The sequence below is a fragment of the Mobula hypostoma genome, chromosome 2, assembly GCF_963921235.1.
Source record: "Mobula hypostoma chromosome 2, sMobHyp1.1, whole genome shotgun sequence".
In the NCBI taxonomy this organism is placed as follows: domain Eukaryota; kingdom Metazoa; phylum Chordata; class Chondrichthyes; order Myliobatiformes; family Myliobatidae; genus Mobula; species Mobula hypostoma.
The window spans coordinates 247,571,764-247,591,363 of NC_086098.1; the positions used below are offsets into that span (position 1 = coordinate 247,571,764).

The 19,600-nt window shown below is 47.1% G+C and overlaps 1 protein-coding gene and 3 non-coding genes across 4 annotated transcripts; 3 read left to right on the forward strand and 1 right to left on the reverse strand.

Moving 5' to 3' along the window:
• Positions 1-1,396: 1,396 nt before the first annotated feature.
• On the forward strand, positions 1,397-1,470 carry trnai-aau (transfer RNA isoleucine (anticodon AAU)). Its single transcript has one exon. It is a non-coding gene; the product is annotated as a tRNA-Ile (tRNA).
• Positions 1,471-2,221: 751 nt separating this feature from the next.
• trnas-cga (transfer RNA serine (anticodon CGA)) lies at positions 2,222-2,303 on the reverse strand. The gene has a single exon. It is a non-coding gene; the product is annotated as a tRNA-Ser (tRNA).
• Positions 2,304-2,413: 110 nt separating this feature from the next.
• Positions 2,414-2,487, forward strand: trnai-aau (transfer RNA isoleucine (anticodon AAU)). The gene has a single exon. It is a non-coding gene; the product is annotated as a tRNA-Ile (tRNA).
• Positions 2,488-5,795: 3,308 nt separating this feature from the next.
• rbm8a (RNA binding motif protein 8A) lies at positions 5,796-13,596 on the forward strand. The gene is made up of 6 exons (XM_063032715.1): positions 5,796-5,933; positions 6,809-6,868; positions 10,680-10,757; positions 11,846-11,982; positions 12,606-12,742; positions 13,218-13,596. Exons 1-6 carry the CDS (start codon positions 5,867-5,869, stop codon positions 13,261-13,263), a joined length of 525 nt encoding a protein of 174 aa, XP_062888785.1. The 5' UTR covers positions 5,796-5,866; the 3' UTR covers positions 13,264-13,596.
• The last annotated feature ends 6,004 nt before the right edge of the window (positions 13,597-19,600 follow it).

Genomic DNA, 19,600 nt, shown 5'->3' on the forward strand with positions numbered 1-19,600 from the left:
AGCGGTGCTACCACATTCTCGGGCTCTTGGAATACAAGACATAGGACATCAGGCCATTCAGCCCATCAATTGTGCTCAACCATTCCATCATGGCTGATTTATTATCCCCCTAAGCCCAATTCTTCTTTATTGTCCCCACAATATATTTTCCCACAGAACTGCCTCTCACTGGATGGTCTTTTTAAAAAAATTCTTTGCAACATTCTCTGTAAACTCTAGAGCGCGTTGGGCGTGAAACTCCCAGGAGATCAGCAGTTTCTGTGATATTCAAACCACCCCATCTGGCACCAATAGTGGTCAAAGTCACTTAGATCACATTTCCTCCCAATTCTAATGTTTTCATGCATTGAGAGATGCTGCCAAGTGACTGGCTAATTAGATATTTGCATTAACGATATTTGCATTAACGAGCAGAGAGTACAGGTGCACCTAATAAAGTGGCCACTGAGTGTACAATTACACGTATTAGGAACCTGCAGAGGTGTGTTGGTCATGAATCCAAAGCTGGAGGAACCCAGCAGGTCAGATAACACCGATGGAGAGGCAGTCGTACGTGGTGATAGGTGAGACCAGGTAAGCAAAGGTGGATGAAGTGAGATGCCGGAAGGGGCTAGGCCATCTTCTCTTAGCTCCCATCGGGCAGGAGGTACAGAAGCCTGAAGTCCCACCCCACCAGGTTCAGGAACAGCTTCTTCCCTTCAACCGTTCGGTTCTTGAACCAACCGGCACAACCCTAATCACCATCTCGGTGCAAACATACTGTGACCACTTTGCACTACAACGCACTTTCTTTTTTTTTGTTCTAATTGTATTATTTCTTGTAAAAATGTGATAGTTTATACTTCATTTGTTTTTTTTTGTTAATGCTGCTTATATCATACTATTTGCCAGAGAGGCTGCTGCAAGATTTTTCAGTGCCCTCGTGCCTGCACATATAACCCTAAACTCGACTATGAGGAAGTTATTGGGTATATTTAAACCGGAGCTGCACCAGTTCTTGATTAGTCAGGGAGTCAAAGGTTACGGGGAGAAGGATGGAGAATGAAAGGGAAAATAAATCAGCCATGGTGGAATGGCGGAGCAGACCCGATGGGCCGAATGGCCTAATTCTGCTCCTATGTTTTATGGTTCTATGTCTTTGATTGTGTCGTACAGGTAACACCCCTGTCTCTGCATACGCAATACTTGGGGTTTGCTTTTTTTGAATGTTGGCAAGTGAGTTCATTTCTCTATCGTCCCTGCAGCTTGGCTGTCTTCGATTTCTGCATTCAGTGTCGACCTGGACCTGTGCTACAGGACTAATTCATTCCATAATGACTATTCCTGGTGACCGGTTTCAGATAGAAAGTAACACAAGTCAACTTATAGAATGTATCGGCAAAGATGGTGCCAAGGCGGCCGGTTAGCTCAGTTGGTTAGAGCGTGGTGCTAATAACGCCAAGGTCGCGGGTTCGATCCCCGTACGGGCCAGTCCGGTTCTTTTGCTCGCGGAACCCAGGAATGTTTCTCCCTGTGGTTTAGCAACTCCACTTTTAACTAACTCGGATGAAGACAAGCGTAGGGATTATATCTAACCTACAACTAAATTTTCTAATACAGCAAACGCATCGTTGGATGGAACTTCCCGCTTTGAAAAAGGGCTTAAATCAGAACAATAAAGGGAACATTTAGATTTACGTCGTAGAGTGTTAACCGTCGCAGACGCGGCCTGATCCGCTGAGCAGTTTATTTCCCGATCTAACTGAGAAGTTTGTTTTCGCATTTTTTTGCAAACGCTTAATGGGCTACAGGTTTCCCGTCTGAATTGCAAAGCATTCCTCGCTGCAAGGAGGTCGTGTAAACTGGATGCTATATAATAGTCATAGTTTATTGATGGCGGGGGAAATTGGTTTACGTTACAGTTGCACCATAAATAATTAAATAGTAATAAAACCATAAATAGTTAAATAGTAATATGTAAACTATGCCAGGAAATAAGTCCAGGATCTATAAATGATGTATTTTGCACCATCTGAATTAAAATGCATTTCCTCTGTAAGATCGTGCTAGTTGGGTGCAATATAATGAACTTGTTGAAATAATTGAAATGTTGAATTGATATTTCACGACATATGCTAGTGATATTAAACCTGCTGCCGATTCCGAAAGGCATTTCTCTCTGCTAGATCGCGCAAATAAAATAAATTTAAGAGAGCTGCTGAGAAAATGATTTCTGGCGAGTCGCTGCGAGCAGGGTTCGAACCTGCGCGGGGAAACCCCATTGGATTTCGAGTCCAACGCCTTAACCACTCGGCCATCGCAGCCACACACAGGCAGCGTTTTCCGCCCGGCCCGAATCAAGCCGCCAGCCGCAGGAAGCCGCGTAGCAACTCTCTCTTCTGGGGGCGCAGCGGCAGGGCCGAGTGCTCGGGCCGGCCGGTTAGCTCAGTTGGTTAGAGCGTGGTGCTAATAACGCCAAGGTCGCGGGTTCGATCCCCGTACGGGCCAACCCTTTCTTATACACTTATTCCGAAAGAGTGCATTTTTTAAAAATCTGTTTCGGCCTGTAAACAGAACAACGGAGGATTTAAAAAAAAAAATAACAACAGCCTAGCGACATGAGCAATTATATTTAATGTTACTTTAGAACATGGGAGATAGACATTTGCAGCACATTACATGCTCTTGGATGCTGTCCAAGTTGCATGCCATCTTGGACAATGTCTCCCATCCACTACATAATGTACTGGGTGGGCACAGGAGTACATTCAGCCAGAGACTCATTCCACCGAGATGCAACACAGAGCCTCATAGGAAGTCATTCCTGCCTGTGGCCATCAAACTTCACAACTCCTCCCTTGGAGGGTCAGACACCCGAAGCCAATAGGCTGGTCCTGGACTTATTTCCTGGCATAATTTACATATTACTATTTAACTATTTATGGTTTTATTACTATTTAATTATTTATGGTGCAACTGTAATGAAAACCAATTTCCCCCGGGATCAATAAACTATGACTATGACTATCTTCAGCCCACAACATTGTGCCGATCATGTAACCTACTCTAGATACTGCCTAGAATTTCCCTAAAGCAGAGCCCTCTATTTTTCTGAGCTCCATGCACCTATTTAAGAGTCTCTTAAAAGACCCTGTTGTATGCGCCTTCACCACTATTGCTGGCAGTGCATTCTACACACCCACCACTCCCTGTGTGGAAAACTTGCCTCTGACATCCCCTCGGTATCTATTTACAAGCACCTTAAAACTATGCAACACACATCAAAGTTGCTGGCGAACGCAGGAGGCCAGGCAGCATCTCTAGGAAGGGGTACAGTCGACGTTCGGCCCGAAACGTCGACTGTACCTCTTCCTAGAGATGCTGCCTGGCCTGCTGCGTTCACTAGCAACTTTGATGTGTGTTGCTTGAATTTCCAGCATCTGCAGATTTCCTCGTGTTTGCACCTTAAAACTATTCCCACTTGTATTAGCCATTTCAGCCCTGGCTATCCACATGATCAATGCTTCCTGTATCAGGTCACCTCTCATCCTCTGTCGCTCCGAGGAGAAAAGGCCAAGTTCACTCAATCTATTCTCATAAGGCATGCTCCCAATCCAGACAACATCCTTGTAAATCTCCTCTGCACTCTCTCTATAGTATCCACATCCATCATGTAATGAGGTGACCAGAACTGAACATGATACTTCTAGTGGGGTCTGACCAAGATCTTGTATAGCTGTAACATTACTTCATGGCTCTTAAACTCAATGGTTTGAAATCCATTTATTGTTTACAGGCCAAAGTAATCTTTTTAAAAAAGTGCACACCTTCTAAGTAAGTCTCATACTTATTTCGAGAGTTGATACTCCTGTACCAAGAGAAAATACTTGGGTTGTTCTACCATTGTAGAACTGATGGGAGACTGAGCATTGCAGACCTGACAGAGGTTTTTAAATTACGAGAGGCATAGACAGTGTCCATTCAGAGTCTTTTACCCCCGGATCGAAATGTCGGACATGCTTTTAAGACTAGAGAGGGCAGGTTTAAAGGCGACATGAGGGGCAAGATTTTTACATGGAGAGCTGCAGGTGACTGGATTGTGTGGGGTACCGTGGCAGGCTGTGGGTAGAGTTTAAGAGGCCTTTAGATAGATGCATGAATGTGAGGGGAGTGGAGGGATACACAGGAGGAGTCCATCAAAATCAGTGCATAATGGGCTGAATGGCCTGTCCCCTGTTGTACTGTTCTGTTCTAGATTCTATATTTTTAGAGACTGGAACTACCTGTAATTAATTTTCTCTCTCCTGCACTAGTGTTCTGTATTTTTTTTGTGTGGTGTAAGTTGTGGTAACTTATGTTTGTAATGTACTGTGCTGCTGCTACAGACAGCTAACTTTCATGGCATTTTCACGCCGTGTGTGCCCATGGCAATAAACTTCAACTTGACTCTGGATCTGCCGGAGGAACAGCACTGGCGGAAGGGATAGGAATGTGGAACTCTCCCCTCCCCACTCTCATCCCCAACCTGAGATATCGACAGTGTATTGCACCAGCAGGTGCTGCTCAACCACTCGGTTCCTCCGGCAGACGTATGCACCAACAACCAGTTCCTCACACTAAATGTCTCCTTTTTATCCAGAATTATGCTTTGGCCTGTGAATAAATTAAGGATTCATACCTGTTTTTTTTTAAAGAGTTTGGACTAGAGAGGAGAGATCAATGAAACACACGCAAAATGCTGGCGGTCAGACAGCTTCTGTGAAAACGAATAAACTGTCTGCATTTCGGGCTGGGTCCCCTCGTCAGGACAGGACAGAAAGTGGGAAGAAGCCGGAATAAGAAGGGTGGGGGAGGAGTACAGGGACAGAAGGTGACGGGTGGGGGAAGGGGCATGAAGTAAGAAGCTGCGAGTGAAAGGTGGGAAAGTTAAGGAGGTGCGGCTGCGGGAGCCAGTCTATGTCCGGTGCTCCCGTTGTGGCCTCCTGTATATCCGTGAGACCCGACGTAGATTGGGAGACTGATTTGCCGAGCCCCTACACGCCACCCGCCAGAAAAAGCGGGATCTCCCAGTGGGCACGCATTTCAGTTCTACTTCCCATTCCCATACTGACATGTCAATCCACGGCCTCCTCCACTGTCGCGATGAGGCCACACTCAGACTGGAGGAACAACGCCTTATATTTCATCTGGGTAGCCTCCAACCTGTTGGCATGAACATCGATTTCTCAAACTTCCAGTAATGGTCCCTCCACTTCACGATTCCCCATTCCCTCTCTCACCTTATCTCCTTACCTGCCCATCCCCTCCCTCTGGTGCTGCTCCCCCTTCCCTTTCTTCCATAGCCGTGGTCTTTTATCCTCTCCCCCTTCTCCAGCCCTGTATCTCTTTCACCAATCAACTTCCCAGCTCTTTACTTCACTCCTCCACCTATCACTTACCACTTGTACTTCTTCCTCCCCTCCTCCTCACTATGACTTCTCATCTTTTTTTCTCCTGTCCTGCAGAAGGGTTTAGGCCCGAAACGTCGACTGTCTACTCTTTGTTTTCCCCCCCATAGATGCTGCCTGGCCTGCTGAGTTCCTCCAGCATTTTGAGAGTGTTGTTTACGTTAACCTATGTCTGTAATACATGCCATGCCCCTTCCCGATGCCGATTTTTGTGGCATTTACACTCCTTGCCATGGCAACGATGACAAACTTTCCCTTCACTCTGTTTTAGCGCACACGTCGGTCTCGCCTCTTCCCTGAAGCCCCGCCCCCTCCATCATGGCCCCGCCTCCCCCGAAGCCCCGCCCCGCCCCGCCCGCGGTGGTCCGGCTCTGCGCCTGCGCTGGGCTGGGCGGAAGTGACGCTGGGTTGTCGCTACCGGAGCGCTGGGCGGCGGGAAGATGGCGGACGTACTGGATCTTCATGAGGCGGGCGGCGAGGATTTCGCCATGGACGATGAGGGTGACGGTGAGGGACTCCTCCCTACCCCTTTCGCTAACCTCTCCTACCCTCCTTTCCCCCGAAGCTCAGCCCCTGCATCCGACAAAGTCCGGTGATGTTACCAGGACAAGGTCTGTAGAAAGAGTTGCACAGCAGATCCCGGGGTCATCTGTCCCCGCACACTCCCCTTCCTCCCTCCACCACCCTGTATTATTTTACCTTACAGGTTTTAATTTTAAACACAACAGTACAGCTCAGGAACAGGCCATTTGATCCACCGTGTATGAGCCGAAAGTGATGGGTTCCTGTCGTCTTTAACAGCCTCATGTGGCTCCTTGTCACCTTTGGAAAATCTACATAAAAAAACATTCAACCAACACACAAAGCCTGCTGCGTTCACCAGCAACCAGGCAGCATCTCTAGGAAGAGGTACAGTCGACGTTTCGGGCCGAGACCCTTCGTCAGGACTAGAAAAACATTCATTGACTCTCCTTGTTTGTTAATCCCTTCATGCCCTGCATATGTCTCATTAACAGCTTCTTAAGCAGCTGGTATCTCCTCTCTGCACCAATCCTGGAGCCTGTTCCAGGCACCTATTGCAGGCACTTGGTAAGCTTGACCTCTGAGTTTATCCCTTCCCCACCTGAATGCACGTCTTTCAGTATTTGACATTTCTATCCTCGGGAGAAACATTCTTCCTGGACAGACCTGGATTGTTCTCTCTGAATCGTCGAAGCTGAGGGGCAACCTGATAGGAAACCAATTTGCCCCGGGATCAATAAAGTATGACTATGACTATAGAAGTTAATTGTCATTTTGATGAAACCACATACACTCTTGCTGTTGCCCCATTCTCCCTCATGTCTGCGTGTACTTAAGGTGCTTGCATTCTCCCCCCACAGAAAGCATCCACAAACTGAAGGAGAAGGCGAAGAAGAGGAAGGGTCGGGGCTTTGGATCGGGTGAGTAGTGGGTTCCTCCTGTGTTCTTTGCTGTCTGTGTGATGGTCCCAACAAATTTTTTTTTCAAATCAAGTTTATTGTCATTTAACTGTATACTGTCGAAGGAGACACAGTTTCTCCGATCCAGGGTGTAAAGCACAGTACATAACACAGTAACTTATGACTAAGAAAATCTGCAAGTGAATTACACAAAGTAAGTAAAATGCTTACATTAAATATTGTAGGGTACAGAGCAGATTGACCAGTGACACTTTGAATGCGTTGTGGTAGGGAGTTTAGAAGCCGAATGGCCTGAGGGAAGAAACTGTTCCCATCCTGACCGTTCCTGTTTTTGTGTTTTGGCATTCTCCTGCCTGATGGTAGAAGTCAAAGAAGATGCTGGACGGATGGGTGGGGTCATTGAGAATACTAAAGGCCCTGCGTAAGCAGCGCTCCTGATCAGTGTCCTCGATGGATGGTGGGGAGACCCTGTGATCCTCTGAGCTGCTGTCAGTCCTTTGCAGGGACTTCGGCCCGATGCTTGGCTATGGAGATGCAGCTTGTCAGAATGTTCTCAACGGTGCTCCTGTAAAATTCACTGCTGCACTGGAAAACAGGCCCTTTGGCCCAACATCTGTGCTGACCACCTCTCACCCCTCACCCCAGGAAGCAGTTTACAACCAATTGTAAATTGGAGCATCTGGGAGAAATCGACACAGACACAGGGAGAATGCACGGACGCCTCACGTGAGTGCCGGAGGTTGAGAATGACCCCAGGTCTCTGGCGCTGTGAGGCGGGGACTTTACCTACTGTGCCCGTGACTAGCTACTCAGAAGAGGGTAGCGCTAAGACTCCCTGAATGGCTGCAGTTCTTGTGGGGAAGCTGGTCCCACAGTGCTGTCGGGACGGCAGTCCCCATGTAGACCCGTAGCAACGGCCAGTGTGCCTCCAAGTCACAGGTTTGTGTGGATTGGAGAGATACCTGCAGGTACCTTTGTGCTTGTTCATCTGCTGTCAAGCTACGCGTATGGCAGCACTTACAACCCTGAGATTTGTTTTCTTGAGGGCATACACAGTAAATCCAATAATCAATGAAAGACCGCACCCAAGGGACGGACAAACAACCAATGTGTAAAAGACAAAAATAATAGTAATAATAAATAATAAGGAAGTGAGATGAAGCATTCTTGAAAGTGAGTCTATAGATTGTGGGAACAGTGATGGGCGAGTGAAGTTATCCCCACTGATTCAAGAGCCTGATAGTTATTGGTAAACTTGGTGGTGTGAGTCCGGAGGATCCTGTACCTTTTATCTGATGGTGGCAGTGAGAAGAGAACATGACCTGTGTTGTGCAGGTTCTTGATAATGGATGTTGCTTTCCTGTGACAGTGACAACATTTAACTGTTTCAATTTACATGTGACAAATAAGCTAATCTTTCCTTTATCTTTAGAAACATAGAAAACCTACAGTACAATACAGGCCCTTCGGCCCACAAAGTTCTGCTGAACATTACCTAGGGTTAGAAATGAGAAATTACCTAGGGTTACCCATAGCCCTCTATTTTACTAAGCTCCATGTACCCATCCAAAAGTCTCTTAAAAGACCCTATTGTATCCACCTCCACCATCGTCGCCAGCAGCCCATTCCACACACTCACAACTCTCTGCGTGTTTAAAAAAAAACAACTTACCCCTGACATCTCCTCTGTACCTACTCCCCAGCACCTTAAACCTGTGCCCTCTTGTGGCAACCATTTCAGACCTGGGAAAAAGCCTCTGACTATCCACACGATCAATGCCTCTCATCTTCCTATACACCTCTATCAGGTCACCTCTCATCCTCCGTCACTCCAAAAAGAAAAGGCCAAGTTCACTCAACCTGTTTTCATAAGACATGCTCCCCAACCCAGGCAACATCCTTGTAAATCTCTTCTGCACCCTTTCTATGGTTTCCACATCCTTCCTGTAGTGAGGCGATCAGAACTGAGCACAGTACTCCACATCGGGTCTGACCAGGGTCCTATATAGCTGTAACATTACCTCTCGGCTCCTAAATTCAATTCCATAATTGATGAAGGCCAATACACTGTACACTTTAAGAGGAAACATTCTCCTTGTGTTCACCCTGTAAAGGCCTCCACGGAATCTTATAAACATTAATACAGAGAACAATGTAAATTTTTTTTTAATTCCGGAGGGTGTAAGTCCAACTTGCTCATAAAGCTGCTTCCTGAGTACAGATTTAACCCAGAGAGCCATCCCTAATACATTTATATCTGTCCATCAGTGAGGAGACCAAAATGGTATGGAGATACCAGCAACAGCAGGTGCTGGATTCTGCAGCTACACAGCAGGTCAAGCAGCATCTGTGCAGAGAAAGGGATTTTACACAAGAGTGATGCAGGGCCTAGAACCGAAACATCAACCTTTCCTCTGCTTCAACAGATGCTACTCAACCTACTGAGTTTTTAAACCAGTATTGTATGTAGAACTGTGTGTGTCACTTTATCAGTGTCCTGTAAAATTGTAGCCAGACCACGTGCCCTTGCGATAGACTTGTTTGTCCTCTTGGCTATTATTAATAGATGTGTCCATATTAATTTTGTGTTTCACGTGCATGTCCTTCTGGACGGCAGCTATCTCCATTCAAACCACATCCTGCTTTACAAACTGTCCCAGTGGGGTTTATTATTTTAATTTTTATTGTCGGTACAGTGCAGAACAGGCCCTTCTGGCCCGACCAGCCCACCCGATTAACCCTCGCCTACTGACTGGACAGTTTACAAAGACGCGTCCCTTTGAAGTGTGTGAAGAACCCGGGGGTCACCCACTCGGTCACGGGGAGGAATGTACACACTCTGACACACTGGGCTGTGATGGTGTTGTGTTAGGTGATGCGTTACCGTGGCTCCCGAACCTGTACAGTTGAACTACCGTCATCAGCCTCGTGCATCTCATTGGGTGACAGTCATAGAGAAAATGCAGCATGAATCCAGGCCCTTCGGCCCAACCTGTCCATTCTGACCACAGTGCCACCCAGCCAGTCCTGTTTTCCTGCATTCGGTCTATATCTGTGCTCCCTCCACGTACTCATTCAAGTGCTTCTAAAATAAGTACCTGCCTCAACTTCTCTTGGCAGCCCGTTCCATATCACCTCAATCTGTGAGATGAATTGCCCCTCAGTTTCTATTTAAATCTTTTCCCTCTCACCCTAAACCTCCGCTCTCCTATGCCTTTTCACTCTCCGGGCTTACAGTTCCTGCACTCCCTTTCAGACCACTTTGTTCACTGGAAAAGCTAACACAGTGTCCTCCCACATTCTGAAGACGTACATGTCAGGGTTAGTGAGTTGAGGGCGTCTGGTGACGCTTTTGGGCTGCCTCCTCTGACTGTGTTGGTCCTTGATGCAAACGATGCATGTCACTATGTTTCCATGCACAAGTGACAAATAGTACTAATCTTTCATCTTTTGAAGTCTCAACTGAGGTCTGCTGAGTCGCATTGAGTCCAGGGTCCCCACTCTGACTGAATCACATCACCCTCCTGCTTTCTTTCTCCTGCCGCCCCCCCCCCCACCCAAACACCCCTCTTCCTCCCTTCTTCCCTTTGAATATGCCACCCCAACACATTCCATATCCTTTCCACCCCTCTGGCCCTCTTCCATCCTTCTCATGCCCCCGCCACCCCCGAGCATATGAGCCTCAGTTGCTCATGACTGTTTATATTGCTGCCTCCGGGCTGTGGGTGACAGTGTACGTGCCTGCCATTGTCTTTGTGTTTGTTTTGGATGCTGACTGCGATCCATTAACGGTGTGACTCTTTCTGTGCAGAGGAAGGCGCTCGCTCCAGGCTGCGTGAGGACTATGATTCTGTGGAGCAGGATGGCGATGAGCCGGGTCCCCAGCGCTGTAAGTACAGAAACCTGATTCCTCGTCTGGCTGATAGACAAGGAGTGGAGGGGATGGTATGGTTCAGTTAGCAGGGACTGGGTCACTACAGAGAAGGTCTGGGGGGTGGGGGGTAGGGGGTATACAATGTGAGGAGTGTGATAGATAAGGTGCATAGCAGGAGTCTTTTCCCCATGGGAGAGATGGCTAAATTCAGACATAAATTTTGAAGTTACAGAAATTGGAAGGTGGCCCTTTGGCCCATCTTGTGCATGCTGACCTGAGGTAGTTCTAGTTGTCTACATTTGAGTCGTATCTAAACCTCTTCCATCCATAAATTTATCCATTACAAATATTGTAATTGTACCTGCCCCTAGCAGCTTGTTCCATGTTCTAACAATGCTCTGTATTATAAACATACCCCTTCAAACTTCCAAACTCTCACTTTAAAACTCTGCCCTCCCGTTTTCGACCCTCCTAACCTGTGAAAACAACTGTGACCAAACATCTTATCTCTATGCCCATCATATTTTGATAAATGTCTACAAGTCATTTATCCCCTCAGCCTCCTTTGCTCCAGGGAAACTTACTGTTAAGGCGCCAGAAGGACTGACTCCATGCTTTACCGCTAAAATAAAATATAAACAAAATTAAAAAGACACAGCTGATCCAGTCTTTCTGTAAGCTGCAGACAGGTACAGTTACAACACTTAAACATACGTGGACAGGGACACGGATAGGAAAGGTTTAGAGGGATATGGACAGGTACACGGATAGGAAAGGTTTAGAGGGATATGGACAGGGACACGGATAGGAAAGGTTTAGAGGGATATGGACAGGTACACGGATAGGAAAGGTTTAGAGGGATATGGACAGGGACACGGATAGGAAAGGTTTGGAGGGATATGGACAGGGACACGGATAGGAAAAGTTTGGAGGGGTAGCGGACAAATGGGACTGTATCAGATGGGTATCTTGGCTATATGGCTGTAAATGGGATTAGTGTAGATGGCTAATTCACGGTCAGCAGGGACATGTTGGGCCAAAGGGCCTGAGCCGATCAGGCCTGGTGCGCATGTGGAGCTGATGTTTCCCCCCCACCCACACAGCGGTCGAAGGCTGGATCCTGTTTGTGACTGGTGTCCACGAGGAGGCAACAGAGGAGGACATCCACGACAAGTTTGCGGAATACGGCGAGATAAAGAATCTCCACTTGAACCTGGACCGGCGGACGGGCTACCTGAAGGTGGGAGATGGTCTCGGCATGTGCCCTCGGGAGCGGGCTCTTTGGGGAGGTTGGGGGCAGGGGGAATGACAGTGTGTTGGGCTTTGGAGAGCAGTGGAGAGTAGCAGTGAGGGGAGAGAGGTGATATGGTAGGAGGAGGTGTGAAGAGCTGGAACTGGGATGTAGGGGCAGTCAGGGATGAGGGTGGGATTATGTGGGGAAGAAATAGGGAGGTGGATCTCAAACAAAGTGGGATGGGGATGGATGGAAGTGGGAAGGGGTGGGTGGGTGCAGGATGGGAGGTGGTTGGGGGTGCTGAGGAGGGTTGAAAGGATGGGATTGGGGCAAAGTAGGTGGTTGAGTGAAGGCAAGAGTGCCATGAGGTGGGAGGGATGAGGAACCAAAGATGTTGTTGGCTTGTGGGTAGGTTTGGAGGGGGTCACAGTGGAGGGTTGGCATTGGGTGGTTGGGTGGGGTGGGGATAAGGAGGAAAGGGGTGAGCTTTGGATTCTAGAGATTTGTGTTGTGGGGGGAGGCATGTGTTGGGGGATGGTGAGGGTGATGCCAGACAAATTGACTGGGATTTCTTTGAGCCAAGGTGGTACCATGGTCCTGAAGTTCGTGTCTCTCAATCCCACCCCCAGGGTTACGCTCTGGTGGAGTACGAGACGTACAAGGAGGCCCAGGCAGCAATGGAGGGATTAAATGGTTCTGAGCTCGCGGGACAGCCCATCAGTGTAGACTGGGGCTTCGTCAGAGGGCCTCCCCGGAGCAAGAGACGGTGAGCCTCGGTTGGAGGGTGGGCGTGACCTGAAGGGGAGGGGGCTGGACCAATTTTCTAGCAAGTGGTCTCTCCGTCCATGTCCCTCCCCCAACCCATTTTCCATTATCCTTTGTCTGAATCCCACACCATTCCTCCTGACTCCCTCTCTCCCTTCCGTCAATTCCCTCTTCCCTTTTCCCCCTCTCTTAACTCCTGACACCAGTTTCCTGGGAAGATGTGTCCCTCATTGCTCCTGCTCTGAATCCCACCCCACCCCCCTTCTGACACTATAAACTCTTTCACCCCCCCCCACCCCGACCCAACCATTCCCCCTTCCTACTCACCACAGCTTTCCAAGGAGAGGTCCACCGTTGTCTCTCCACTAACTCCTCTGTCCCCATTGCCCCTTCCCTCTGACCCTCCTTGAATTCCCACCCCTCTCCAGTTCCCCAATAAGGATACATCTATTACCCCTCTCTGTTCCAATGTCTAGGAGTGGGCGCAGGAGAAGCCGAAGTCCGGATCGGAAGCGTCATTGACCCTGGAGTGGACCCGGAACCAACGGGATGAAATTCCTCTGGTGGAGAGCTGCCAGTGATCTGTTTTGTTCAGGCTGAGTTGTAGTTTCTTTGGTTTGGACCAGGAGTTGGAGGAATGGGGAAAGGAGAGGGGTCAGCGTGCAAAAGCAATGCTGTGGTTTCTCAGAAATAAATCTTTTATTTAAACTCTGCCCACTCTGCCTTCACCCTCTCCCATGCCGCGGGTTAACGAGCAGAAGAAGCTGAACAAACACAAAACGCTGGAAGAACTCAGCAGGTCAGGCAGCATCTGTGGAGAGGAATAAACAGTCGACATATCGGGCTGAGACCTTCAGGACCGAAAATGGGGGTGGGGGGATCGGGGGGGAAGAAGCCAGAATAAAAATGTGGGTGGAAGGGGAGGGGTACAAGCTGGCAGGCTTTAGCTGAGACCAGGTGGTGGGGAACAGGTTGGGGGTGGATGAAATGAGGCTAGGGGCTGAGACGTGGAAGGGATAAAGAACTAAGAAGAAAGCATCTGTTAAGGAGAGTGGACCATGGGAGAAAGGGAAGGAGGAAGGGCACTAGAGGGGGGTGATTTTTCAGGTGAGAAAAGAAGGGGTAAGAGGAGTGTTGGAATGGAAATGGAGAGATGGGGGGACAGGAGAAATTACCGTAAGTTAGAGAGGTCGACATTCATACCATCAGGTTGGAGCCTTCTGGTTAAGATGGTGCCACAACCTGTGCAACAGCTTCCTGCTAGTCAAAAAGCTAAGAAATCAAACTAAAAACATCACTAAAACACCTTTTCTGAGGTAAATCGTGTTAAATTATCAGTGAAGGGGCGAGAGATGGTGAGGCAAGTTTGGGGGATGGGCTTTCAATGCCTGTACAACGGGCCTGGGAGCAAGGTTGGATTTCTCTGGGCACCGTAAGGAGAAGGTGGGGCCTGAGCAGAGGAAATACTATTTTGATGCTCGGGTGTGAGGTTGGTTCACTCCAGGCACCAAGCTGGTTTGAAGAGCTTAAGAATGGATTTGGGCCAGGCGACAATATCTAGGCCTGGAGCAAGTCACTGGCAGTGTGATCTGGCCTGGGGCCTTTCGCAGCGGTGCTGCCTGGGTCCTAGAGTGAGGCTCAATGCACTGTTTAGACGATTTAAATGCCGGCCCAGATCAGAGGTGAGAGCAGATTTTGCTTGCTCCCCACGATTTTTACTGCTCTGTCTGGGTCACAGTGCCTTTCACTGTTCCATTGTTCAATTTAAATGCCGGCCCAGATAGACTAAAAAGATAGGCTGACATTTGGGATGAGAGCCAATTTTGCTCGCTCTCTGCGATGGTCAGCTCCATGTCACTGAGGCTATGAACACTGCCCTGGCTGCTGTGCTCCAGGCCCAGTAATGAACTGATAAGTGAGGCTTTGGGCCTGCTCTGGGGTTGGGATCTAATGACTCAGCTTTGGTTTGGGTTGCTGTTTGCTTCGATTGTTTGCAGGATTTGTATTTTTTTCCTTTCTCTTGCACATCAAGTGTTGGTCTTTTTAGTTTTATTCTTTTTCTTTAATTGGGTTCTTTCGGGTTTCATGGCTACCTGTGAGCAAGGGGATCTCAAGGTTGTATGGTTTGCACATTCTTTGATAATAAATGAACTGAAATACCCAGATGGAATTTGAAATTTTGCTCCTCCAGCCTGAGAGTTGCCTCATGATGGCAGCAGAGAGGCTGTAGACCGACCTGTTGGAATGGGACGTAGAACCTGTAACCCTGCCCATGAGCCTAGCTGTACCCTCTGCCAAAGCGTGAGCAGTACAGGAATTTGTTTGCAAAGCTTCTCCCTTGTAGGGATTCAACTTCTGCAAGTTACAAAACATCCGGATGCTCTAGTTTGCTCCCACATCCCAACAGAGGGATCCATAGATTCCTCAAAAGTTGCCGTGCAAGTCGATAGAGTGGTTAAGAGGCTTAGGGTGTGTTGGCTGTTATAAGTTGGGGGATTGAGTTCAAGAGCTACAACTCTATAAATCTCCATTTGGACCACTCTTGGAGTATTGTATTCAGTTCTGGTTGATGAGCCACACTCTTGGAATACTGTGTTCAGTTCTGGTTGACTCAGGAAGGATGCGGAAGCTTTAGAGAGGATGCAGAGGAGATTTACCAGGATACTGCTTGGATTAAAGAGCATGTCTTCTGAGCAAAGGTTGAGGAGATGGGGCTTTTTACTTTGGAAAAAGGAGAATGGGGAGTGACTTCTTGGAGGTGTGTGAAATGTTAAGAGGCATTGGTAGAGTGAAAAGCCAATGAGTTTTTCCAGGGTGGAAACGGCTAATGGGAGAATGCAAAAATTTAAGGTATTGGAGGATAGTATAAGGGCAATGTCAGAGCATGATTCTTTACACACAGTGGTGGCTGTGTGGAATGCACTGCCGGGGTGGTGATAGAACTGGAATGTTACGCAGACAAACACCCTCACCCCACCCACAGCACATGAGGTCTGGATCGAGCTGTGGGTGGGGTGAGGGTGTTTGTCTGCGTAACATTCCAGTTCTCTCACCACCCCTGGCAGTGCATTCCACACAGCCACCACTGTGTGTAAAGAATCATGAGCTCTGAGGCAGAAGCTCTACGTGTAGCACCACTGGGCTGCCTGTACTTTTTGCTCTTTACCCTCAGTCTCCATTGCCATGGGTTCCTGACTGTACTCACTGAGTATTCAGTTCCCAGCTGTGTTTTCTTCACTGTGATCTAGACTGTTGGATTCTCGGGACAGTTGAGGCCCTCCATTAATCAGGGGTGACTGAATATTGCATCCTAGCTGTCCAGCATGCTGTGTCCATTCAGCAGGCACACCCTCTGTTTGCAACTGATGAAACCAAAGGAACAGCAGACCAATACCGTTTGACAACAGTGGTGTCGCAGGAGTTGCCAGTTGAACTCAGCAGAAGACTGCCTTAGGGCCTGCAGCTCTGGATTTGTTCTCTGTGTTTACTCCCGAAGCCTTTCCCATGAGTGGGTATGGCAGTAAGGCAGTGGAGGCTTCTGGATGAGCTGCCAATCATGGCTGACAGGCCCCGTTTGCCTGAAATCACTGGCTTTAAACCTGTCTCTCCCCTTGTCAGTAGAAATGGTTATGCTGGACTTGGTAGCTAAGCCTCGTGTGAAGACCAGGAGTTGGACTTGGTTGTTAGCAGCTATTTTGAGATGCACACCCATTGGGAGCATTCAATTGGTAGAGGGAGCTAACCCCATTTCCTCCCCCTTGTTGCCTTTTATAAATCCAGCTCAATGTATGAAGGTCAGGAGTTATCAGGTCTTGATAAGATTAGCTTTACTTGTCACATCTACGAGACAAACAGGAAATGCATCATTCTGTGTCAAATCAAATCAGCAAGGATTGTGCTGGCCAGCTGCAACATACAACACACAAAAAGATTAACGAGGATGTTTCCTGGACTGCAGAGCTTGAGTTAAGACATTTAACTTTGGGGGGGGGGGGGTGCTGTGCTATAGATAAGATGGATGGTCATAACCTTTGCCCCATGGTAGGGGAGTCTAAAACTAAAAGGCATAGTTCTAAGATGAGAGTGGGAGAAACGTTTTTCACCCAGAGGGTGGTCAGTATATGGAACAAGCTGCCAGTGGAAGTGATCGAAGCAGATACGTTAACTTTTAAAAGACACTTGGACAGGTAGGTGCGGCTGTAACGAAACCCAATTTCCCTCGGGATCAATAAAGTATATCTATCTAATAGGAAAGGTTTAGAGGGATTTGGACCAAACACAGGCAAATGGGACTACCTCGGACACCTTAGCTAGCATGGACAACTTGGGCTGAAGGGCCTTTTTTGTGTGCTGTATAACTGACTTTATGAACAGTGACAGGCCCTTCAGCTCACTACATCCATGCAGACCCTTTTTCCTGTAATAGGACAATATTCCTCTATGGCCGTGCCTATCTAAGTGACTGTGATTCCTCACCATCTATGTCACCGCATTGCTCAGTGCTGTATAACTGTATAAGCCAGACCAAACCTCTCTGATCGGTAATCTTCCATGCCAGTAGTTCTCCAGATCTTTTATTAGCCCAATTAACCAAGTGCATCAAAGGAGATACTTCCACTATCCTGTCCATGTAAATTCCTGCACACGCAGCCCCACCACCCGAGAATGAATCTACATGAGCCCCCCCTTCCTTTCCCGTCTTGATGAAGGGGCTCGCCAGAAAATATCAGCAGTTTATTCCTTTCCATAGATGATGCCAGACCTGCTGATTTCTCTAGCATTTTGTGTGTGTTGCTATGGATCATTTGATTCTAAACAACTTCCTAATATAAGCCAGCTAATGGTGATTGCCAACAGTTTATTTTTCCACTGGATTTAAGCTCAATATTGGGACAATATTAAGCTGCACATTGAAACATGAATCAAAATCAGATTTCATAGTACCCAGCATATGTCACAAAATGTGTTAACTTTACAGCAGCAGAGCAATGAAATACATTCTAAATAGAGGGATAAACAATTATAAATAAGTATATCTGTCTTATAGTTAAGATAAGTAGTGCAAAAAAGTGTTAGTTGCCAAAAAATTAAAACCAGAGCCATTATAATAGTCAACTACATCAATAACATTCACTGTGGGCATGGGCCAGATCCTAAATTAGTCACTTCCTTCCCTCTGATTTCTTGTGTAATCATCTAAAATACATAAACGTGCCTGATGAAAGCCTGGACATAAGGAATTCAAATTCAAAGACAGTTACTGCAAAGTGTCACTTCTTGGCCTTCAGTTGCCCTTACTCAAAATAAGGGTTCCTGACTACCATCTGTCTCAAATCATGCCCATATGTTTCAAAGTCAGTTTCTGTGCAGGGCTTTTCTCATTAATGAATTAGTTTGGTTTTTCTTACTCTGTTCCCCTCTGTCTATTTGTCTCTCATTTTCTTTCTGACTTTTCCTCTCTGTCCCCCTCTGGACGTCTCCCTAGTTTCCTTTGTCTCATGCTCAGTGTACGTCCACCTCCCTCCCCGGACTCTGTTGTGCCGTGAAGAAATTCACCAGAGAAACATTGAAACTAGTGGATGTGTAAGTGTTTTATTCATCAGAAGTGAACAACAAGCATCATACTGAGACATTCTTGGAAGAAGGAGGACCGCTTGACCTGATATTACATGACATTTTTTTATATGCTTTAGGTCAAAGGTAACAGCAGGACAATTCTATATTTACAATGTATCTACAGTGAATTACTTATAGTTTTTAGACACCTTCGCACCCACACTCTGGACACCCAAAGTGAATGTTAATCCCCACTGTCTCTAGGCTGCATTCATGCACATGTGGACATCTCAGGTCTAATTGTTCTGAGCTGCTTTTTAAATCCAATCTGCAGTCCACGTTTATATCTGGAGATTGGTTGCTGGTGAAATTAATATTTGCTCTATGCCCTAACTCAGCAGGCAGCACCTATGGAAAAGAGCATTTTGGGCCGAGACTTCATTGGGGCATCTTAAAACACACAAACATACTCTACCAAAATTTGGGATTAAACCCAGGTCTCTGGACCCGTCAGGCAGCATCTCTACCTGCTGCAATGTTTCTTGAAGAGAAGGAGTCAGAATCGGGTTTACTATCACTTGCATATGTTGTGGAATATGTTGTTTTGCAGCAGCAGGACAATGCAATACATTAAACACTATAAACTACAATAAGAAATGTATATATTAAATTAGTGGTACAAAAAGAGAGTGCCCAAGGAAGAAAACGTGATATTTGAAATAAATAATTGTCCATTCAGAAAAGTGTTGGCAGTGGAGCAAAATGTTACTAAGACTGTGCAGGTTTAACTCCTCCCTAATGGTAGTAATGAGGAGAGAATATAGGATGGGGGTCTTTAATAACTGATGCTGCTTTTTTGAGCTGAATTGTCTAAGTGGAGGCTATTTTGTTCCAGAAAACAGCCAACATTCCTGAATGGAAGCCTGTGACAGAGCTGGGAGTGATGTTAGCAGATAAGTCCTTAAATCTTGGAGTGATGGGAGTTTCTTTACTGCACCTCTTGTGCGTCAGATGCCACGAACAACTCGTAAAATCATGCAGCAGAGAAATAAGTACTAACTAAGTACAGGAAATACTGCAGATGCTGTAAATCCAGAGCAACACTCTGCTTGAAACATTAACTGTTTATTCCTCTCCATAGATGCTGCTGACCTGCTGGGTTCCTCCAGCATTTTGTATGACAAACAAGTCTATAGCCCAGCTTGGTGCTGACTGTCATGCCTATGCTGCTCATATTTGCCTATAGTTCATTGTGCCTCTACCTTTCCAAATCTGCAGTAATGCCTTTTAGATGTTGCAATTG

Excerpts from the sequence above, each read along its gene's own strand:
- rbm8a (XM_063032715.1), top strand. The coding sequence starts at position 5,867 with ATGGCGGACGTACTGGATCTTCATGAGGCGGGCGGCGAGGATTTCGCC. Across the intron at positions 5,934-6,808 it reads CATGGACGATGAGGGTGACG|AAAGCATCCACAAACTGAAG; the intron begins GTGAGGGACTCC and ends CTCCCCCCACAG. Across the intron at positions 12,743-13,217 it reads CCTCCCCGGAGCAAGAGACG|GAGTGGGCGCAGGAGAAGCC; the intron begins GTGAGCCTCGGT and ends TCCAATGTCTAG.